Below are 8,557 nucleotides of genomic sequence, written 5' to 3'. Positions count from 1 at the left end.
CAAATGAACTGAGACTTTATCATTTTTCTAAATTCACACAGATAAGAAAAATACTTGGTTCAGTGTTTAAAGGCCTATTGGTGATTTTACATTGAATTAATTCATGCAGCATCTTTTGTAAGTCTTATTTACTAGACACCCACTTCCATCACTGTTTCTCCTAGGGGGTGCTAATTTTAATTTGGTGTGTGTAGAAAGCAGAGTACCCAGATCTCCCCTAGCCTTCCAAGGAATGGCTGTAGCCACAGAGAGACTACAACCTTTCCCTTACCACAGGCATGTGCCCCATGCAAGTCTCATCTTTGTCACTTCTAGGAAACTACATGTGGCATCTGTGACAGAGGGGCTATCTCCCACTTCTGTTTTTGCATCCTGACCTCCCTTTGGCAAAGCATGATCTCTATCAGGCCAGTGTTCTTTCAGGATCACAAAATACATTGCCAAACATTTCTGGAGGCCCAGAAATGGTGATGTTTTACTTTCTCTGGGTGAAAGCCAGCAGATAAGGCTGGATGCTTGCAGGAAGAGGGCAAATTGGGGAAGACTCATAGGACAGAGTAAGGAGATTGGACAAAAACGCACTTTCTACACCTAGACAGCTCTAGTGGAGCCTGAGTGATGGAACTAGGAAGAGCCTGGAAAATTTCAGCAGTACTTTCATTGGCCTCCAGAGGGCTATCATCTTGCCTCTCCCATCATGTCATGCAGCCTTTCCTTATATTTCTCGAGATTCAATAAGTTAGAGTGAAAACAGAGCACAAGCTGGAAGGGGCCTGCGATGTAGTATACTGGAAAGAGTGTGAACCATAGTCACAGGCAGACTTAGACTCCAACACCAGCCTTCGGTGACTGGCTGTGTGGGCCTCAGTTTCCTACAGTGCCAAATAAGGCTATTAAAATGCTTCTTAGAGAACTGCTGGAAAGATTAGAGCTAAAGGAGGTGGAGAACCCAGCACAGTACCTAGAACAAATTTAGTATTAAAGAAGTTGGCAGTTTTACACTATTGTTGGTCTGGATGCTACACCCACCCCTTGGCAGGTTTCTCTCTACTGGTACCCGCAGAACAACTGATGTTCTCGAGGATCCAGACACTGCACCACCCCCCCAAAAAAAAAATCAGAGCAAGGAAAATTTGGCATCTTAATCTGTTTGCCCCCCTCCCCTGCCTCACAAGCGTGCACAGATTAAGGATCCAAGGAGGCTAAAGAATGAGATCTCAGCATGTAGGCAGGACCCTACTTCAAGGTCCGGCCTTTGAGTTAGAAGCTCTCCTGCCTCATAACTCCAACCCCCATCCCATTTTCCAGAACCCCTTTAGCTCTAGCTCTCTAGTTACTCATTTTCTCATGACTGGAAATCCTGCCCTTAGTGTTTAGTTTTCCCCGGATTGCTGTGATAGGGAGATCGCGGAGACAAGGTGGGGGTTGTATCTCCCAGGCAACCGCGGAGTGCGCGTGCGCAGTGGCTTCCCCAAGCAGGCAGCTCTAATTTGACTTCTGCAGGCTGCGGTATTTGGGACCAAAACGGTGTATTTCCCTTCTTGTCCCCTCCCCCGGTAAAATGGTCGTGTCATTCTCTTCCTGAGACTGACGAAAATGTGAGGAGCATCTTTTCTCATTTGTTAGGAGGTGGCAGTTGAGGGTAGCCCTTATTGATTAAACGTATGAAAGGACAGAAAGCTTATGGGTGCGGGGTGGGGTGGGGGGGTGAGGAAACATAAAATCTACACCATGCGTAGGCACCTCCCCCACCCCTGCCGTCATAGATGACTTTCCATTTAACATCCACTACTGAGCCAGGACTCCCTTATAGAAATTGTTATTTGTAGGCTTTCTAGGGAAAACTTAGGGAGAGCTGTGAGGAGGGTTAGAAGCTGCAAAAAAGCATCAGGATGAAGAGAGCCAAAATACTCACTCACCTTAACAGCTTAGGTGTAGAAATAAATTCCACTGGCCAAGGTTGCTGGACAGAGCTCCAGGTAGATTGTTCTGTCTGACCCAAGAGCCAAGACCAGCTGCCTTCGGGAGAACCATTGTTGATTCCCAAGACCCACTCTGGAGAATATGGGTCTTCCTTATCTCTGCCCCAGGCTTCCCTCTCCCACTTCCCCTTGAACTGAACATTGTCTTTGTGAATCCTCTAAAAGGTGATTTACATACTGCCCCTGACTTCATAAACAATCCCTCTCTCCCCCACCCCAACCTCAGGTGGTAGAATAGAAGTCACTATAGGACAACTTGTCCTGAGCCCTCCATACCACCTCATTATCCCCTACCACCTCCTCTGCCACTCCCCTACTAATCTTTTGCTTGACACCACCCTGCCCCTCCCCTAGCCTTTCTTGTGCCCCATTGTCTTCTCCACCATACCCTCCCAGCACCTACAGTTTAGTTGGAAATTACTCCTGTGGCCTCTCCTAGAACTAACTCTTGAGTTTATCCTCATTATACCATCTTGCCACAGCAATGAAACAATTTTTGGTTTACTTCCATGGACCCTCCCCCTTAAGCCCTGGGTTCAGCTGGGTCTTCTTCACCTTTATATTCCCAGCACGGAGCATAGCAGATGCTTAATAAATGTTTGTTGAATAAAAAAGAGTGCTTAAGCATGGGATCTAATTCATTATACTTTTATTTTTCACAACATTTTGGAACAACAAAGCAAACAGGTGAATACCAGCCTTTTTTTCCTTACACAAGAGTAGACACAAAGAAGGCATCCACAGATAAGTGATTTTGTGTTTGTTTTTGTTGTGTGTATTGTTACTATTGTTACTTAACATTTGCACCATACCATTTTACTAATTATTTCAAACAGTTAAAAAACAACTTTATATTCTCTTCCATATCATAGAAAGATGTAAATATCACCAATGCATTTTACACAGTTATCTGAGCTTTTATAGTAAAATAAGACGGGGATCACAAATGAGCAATTTCATTTATAAACATTGATCATGAACCTAATTCAAAGATATATTATAAGAAAGGAAATACTATTAGTAATAGAACACAAATAGCAAGCACAATGTGTACTTTCCACCCCAGGCCTGACTGACTTCTTATTTGGAGCCCCAGTGCCCATTTCCCCAGGGCCCCTTTAACTGATGCCACACAACTAAAGTGATACATTTCCCCAGACTTCACATGGGGCTGAAGAAGAACATGGCAGTTGCCTCAGATCTGGCTCTGGACTCCTCATCTTCAACAGCCTCCCTATATTGCTCAGGCCAGTCCTGTGGTCGCTTTCTGTAGAGCCTGGCCATATACTCCAAGGCTTTCATTTTGGTAGTTTCCAGGTGAGCTCTTGGACCCCAAAGAAGCTCATATTCAACCGGATTAGAGTAGGAGAGTGGCCTGCATTCCAAGTATCGCTGTCTCATAAGCTTGCAGGTGATGGCATGCTTTCTCCCTACATCCACACCAAATCTTCGAAGCATGTTCCAGATGTTGGCCTCTTTGACACGGTTTCCCATCAGGAAGATCAAACCCAAAATTGGCATCACATATTCTTGAGTGGGTCTCCCCAGGCTGTCTAGCATCATTTGCTCTTCTTCTGATTCTGGTTGCTGGACAAGGAGGTAGATGTGCTCACTGGTATCAACTTCAATCAGAGAGAATCCATAGAACAGATCAAGGATTAGAGTAGCTCGACTGAGGATATTTGGGAACACTTCTTCAAATTCTTTGCCAGTGTGAGCCAGTAGCTCATCCTGATGTATAGGTAGCAACTCCTCAGTGACATTAATGGCCAATTGGACCAAATCATTGGCCTTATCATTCATAGTTTCCTCTGACCAGAATTCCAAGCCAGCAGCCTGTCTTCTTTCTTTGGCTTTGTCAGCTTCCAGGGCCTTGTTATATTCTTCTGGCCAGCTCCAGGGTTCTTCATCATGGGCCTCTGCCACAAATTTCAGGGCTTCCATCTTTGTGATTTCCCTATGGGCTCTAGAGCCCCACAAGAACTCAAATTCAAGGGGATTGGTGCCATACACTGGCCAGTACTCCAAGAACCGCATGCGCACAAAGTCAGTAATGAGCAGGTTTCTTGTGTTTGCAAAAAGGTTGTTGATCCTCTGAGGATCACCCAACAAATCAACCTTTAACAGCAGGTCCCAAATGGATGCTTCTCTTGCCCGGTTACCATTCAGGAGGATGTGGCCTAAGACCAAGGCCAGGAGACCTGCCTTTGGCACATCCAGGGATTCTGCTAACTGATCAGAGGTCTGGAACCCCCGTTTGCTGATTAGGTTGTAAATGTCAGCCTGGGGATCAAGAACCCTCAGGTTCAACCCAAACACCTGATCCAGGTGGGCTGAGGCTCGTCTGAGGATCTCAGGGAACTGATCTGAGTATTCTCTGAGGAACTCCAGCATCTCAGCCTGCTGGATGGAACCTTCTGTTTGGCTTTTCATTCGCATGAAATTCACCAAAGCAATCGACCTGTCTTCTAGAGGGTCCTGGACCCTGAGCGCCCCCAAACGTTGGGACTGCTCTTCGATTAGGACCTCGAGGTCATTCGGGTCCTGCGCAGCCTGGAAAGCGCTGGCACCCTGAGGGTTGATTGGCGCATGAGGGCCCTGGAGGGCCTGGGGAACTAGCATGGAGGTCGGGGACCCGGAGGCGTTACTAGCCTGCATCTCACCCTGGCCGTCGCTGTAATCTGCAGTGGTCTCTGCGCTGCCGCGGCGCGCATTCTGGCTTACCAGAGACATGGTTCCAGGAGTCAGGAGCAGGAACCGGGAGGTCAGCAACCTGTCAGAGAGGATGGTAGGAATGTCGGCGCCTCCGGCAAATCCTAAACCAGAGACCCGGGATCCGGAGTGAGAGCTGGTGAGAGAAGTGATATTTCCACACATACACCCAGTGAGCAATGACCACTGGCCTCTCAGTGCTCCGCGTTGTCGCAGCCTACGCAAGCGCAGTCTGGTTCTGCGACACTGTAGCCACGCCCCGCTACCCGCCCCCCCACTCCTGCGTGCTACCTCTGTCAGGAAGGCTAGGCTGTAGTGGTCACTGCTGAATTCAAACTTGTTAGAGCAGAGAATTCAAGAAAGGGGGCAACAAGTGGAGGTAAAGCAAAATGAACAAGGGATGGGGAATGTTCAGTGACCCTCTACTTAATAGTTTTTCTGTGAGGTATGAAGCACCACGTTAATAGATAGTAGAAGAGTCAAAGAAGAAAAGGAGGATGCTAAGAATGAGAATTGTTTTATGGATTCATTAATTTATCCACAAACTCAACAGACATTTCTTGAGTACGTACTTCATGCCAGGCACAGTGCTGGGTACTAGGGTCACATCAGAGGACAAACATAATTATCTTTTTCTGTAGAGTTTACATTCTGAGGTAAGTTCAAACCGTGGTGATAATAATGAGAGCCTACCGTTATGAAGCATTTACGATGTACCAGGCAGTTTCTGGTACTTCCATTTGTCCCATATTAAAACATTTAATGCTAGATATGAGGTGGCTACTCTTAATGGTCTTCATTTTGCGGATGAGGGAACTGGGTCAGAGAAGTTGATTTACTTGTTCAAAATCAGGGAGCAATAAATGGAAGAGAATAGGATTTGAATCCAGTTCTGTCAGAGTCTCAAGCATAAGTACTCTCTATGACACCATCTGCCATTCAAAGAGTTCATTAAAAATGACCTATAAAGTAGATGGAAATAGTTGCTGTAATGTAGGGTCAATTAACATATAGTATACACACAGAAGGAGCAAGCCATGAATTACAGCTTAATTTGAGAAATCTTGGAATGGGGGCACATGCCTCAAGGAAGAATTGAACTTTAAGTGATGAATAGGATGGAAAGGATCTATAAGGGAATTCCAGGCTGAAGGATCAGCATATCAGAAAAGTCCCAGAGATGTGAAAGTACAACATAAGTTGAATTACATCTGGTTACCCAAAGTGGCTAAAACCAGTGTACCAGGATGGGTGGGAAATGAGAATGCAGATGGTAAGCCAGGAATGATTGGATTTCCTGTTTTCTGATTTAGCAGTATAACAGAATTGGTTGGGACCCCACAAAATGGGAATGGCAAAACCAGAATAGGGCCTGGTTATTTAGAGGTTGGTTATGTGTTTGCGGAAGCATAATCCAAGCACTCTGACCAGGAAGAAAGATCAGCTGCGTTATTTTTAGGGAGTGCTACCAAAATAATTGGGCTAAATCCTAGCTCTCACATCAAGATACGTGGTTAAATATTGGGGAAGGAGAAAAAATTTACATAAGATTGCCATCTGCATGCAATGAAACGCTGGGACACCTGCACCCCGATGTTTCTAGCAGCAATGTCCACAATAGCCAAACTGTGGAAGGAGCCTCGGTGTCCATCGAAAGATGAATGGATAAAGAAGCTGTGGTCTATGTATACAATGGAATATTCCTCAGCCATTAGAAACGACAAATACCCACCATTTGCTTCAACGTGGATGGAACTGGAGGGTATTATGCTGAGTGAAGTAAGTCAATCGGAGAAGGACAAACAGTGTATGTTCTCATTCATTTGGGGAATATAAATAATAGTGAAAGGGAATATAAGGGAAGGGAGAAGAAATGTGTGGGAAATATCAGAAAGGGAGACAGAACATAAAGACTCCTAACTCTGGAAAACTAACGAGGGGTGGTGGAAGGGGAGGAGGGCGGGGGGTGGGGGTGAATGGGTGACGGGCACTGAGGGGGGCACTTGACGGGATGAGCACTGGGTGTTATTCTGTATGTTGGTAAATTGAACACCAATAAAAAATAAATTTATTTAAAAAAAAGAACTCCATGTTCTTTGTCTAGACAGGTGCTACCAAGGTGTAGATTCAAAGAGGATTTTTATTCCCAGTCACAAAAAAAAAAGATATATATTTTCCTGAAACCCAGCTCACATTTTTGTCATGAGTTGAAACTTCTATTAACCCTCCATCTAGTAACAAAAAAAAAAAAACATCAAATGGTAGCATTTTACTTCTGAAATAACATCCTAATCTAATTCCACAGATTTCAAGTCCTTCACAAATTGTTCCCTACCTGGGTTTCCATCTTCGTTTTTATCCACCAGAATCCATTCATGAAGTCTACTCCCAGGTTACACAGTGCTACATTCCTGGTCTCAGTTATTTATTATTTTTTAAATTCTTTTATTGGAGTTCAATTTGCCAACATTTAGCATAACACCCAGTGCTCATCCCATCAAGTGCCCCCCTCCGTGCCCATTACCCAGTCACCCCAACCCCGCACCCACCTCCCTTTCCACTACCCCTTGTTCATTTCCCAGAGTTAGGTGTCTCTCACTGATATTTTCACTCATTTTCTCTCCTTTCCCTTTATTCCCTTTCACTAATTTTTATATTCTCCAAATGAATGAGACCATATAATGTTTGTCCTTTTCTGATTGACTTATTTCACTCAGCACAATACCCTCCAGTTCCATCCACGTCGAAGCAAATGGTGGGTATTTGTCGTTTCTAATGGCTGAGTAATATTCCATTGTATACATATACCACATCTTCTTTATCCATTCATCTTTTGATGGACACCAAGGCTTCTTCCACAGTTTGGCTATTGTGGACATTGCTGCTATAAACATCGGGGTGCAGGTGTCTCAGCATTTCGTCTCAGTCATTTATAGTCTACTGGTCTCTGAAATAGTTCTAGTTCTTGCTAAATGGAAAATTAAGGAGTTGTGACTGTGAATATGATATATGGTATATTGTGCACTCTAAGTGTGAATGAAAAAGATGAGACCATACTCACCATTTTGGACTTCTAGCGATACTTTCTGACATCCTTTTTGCAATTTAAAACCATGAATAAAAAAAAAATAAAACCATGAATATCTTAAATTCCACATATGAGTGAAATCATAGGGTATTTGCCTTTTTCTGACTGACTTTTTTCATTTAGCATTATACTCTCTAGCTCCAACATATCGTTGCAAATGGCAAAATTTCATTCTTTTTATGGCTGTGTAACAATCCAGTGTGTGTGTGTGTGTGTGTGTGTCTGTGTGTGTGTGTGTGTGTCTGTGTGTGTGTGTCTGTACATCTTCTTTATCCATTCATCTATTGATAGACAATTGGAATGCTTCAATAATTTGGCTATTATAAATAATGTGCAAAAAATAAAGGAATATATATATCCTTTTGAATTAGTGTCTTGTATTCATTGGGTACTCAGTAGTGCAATTACTGGATCATAGGAACCTATTTTTAACTTTTATTTTTAACTTTTTGAGGAACCTCCAAATTGTTTTATACAGTGTATACAGTAGTTTGCATTCCCACCATTAGTGCACAAATTCCTTTTTCTCCACATCCTCAGCATTTGTTGTTTCTTGTGTTTATTTTTATTTTAATTCGTTAGTTATCATACAGTGTTATATTAGTATCAGGTATACAGTATAGTGATTCCACAATTCTATACATCACCTGTTGTTAATAATAACAAGTGCACTCCTTAAACCCCATTTCCCTATCCCCACCACCTGGTAAGCATCAATTTGTTCTCTGTAGTTAAGAGTCTGTTTCTTCGTTTGTCTCTATCTTTTGTTTTTTCC

The 8,557-nt window shown here is 43.6% G+C and overlaps 1 protein-coding gene across 1 annotated transcript; it reads right to left on the bottom strand.

Annotated features, from left to right (window-relative positions):
• Window positions 1–2,614: 2,614 nt before the first annotated feature.
• MAGEE2 (MAGE family member E2) lies at window positions 2,615–4,935 on the bottom strand. The gene has a single exon (XM_077887414.1). The coding sequence runs from the start codon at window positions 4,857–4,859 to the stop codon at window positions 3,144–3,146; it is 1,716 nt and encodes a 571-aa protein (XP_077743540.1). The 5' UTR covers window positions 4,860–4,935; the 3' UTR covers window positions 2,615–3,143.
• Between the last annotated feature and the right edge of the window lie 3,622 nt (window positions 4,936–8,557).

Source organism: Canis aureus, chromosome X, assembly GCF_053574225.1.
Source record: "Canis aureus isolate CA01 chromosome X, VMU_Caureus_v.1.0, whole genome shotgun sequence".
In the NCBI taxonomy this organism is placed as follows: Eukaryota; Metazoa; Chordata; class Mammalia; order Carnivora; family Canidae; genus Canis; species Canis aureus.
Note: the sequence above shows the minus strand (reverse complement) of the source record. Positions and strands in the feature narration are given on the sequence as shown.

Excerpts from the sequence above, each read along its gene's own strand:
- MAGEE2 (XM_077887414.1), bottom strand. The coding sequence starts at position 4,859 with ATGTGTGGAAATATCACTTCTCTCACCAGCTCTCACTCCGGATCCCGG.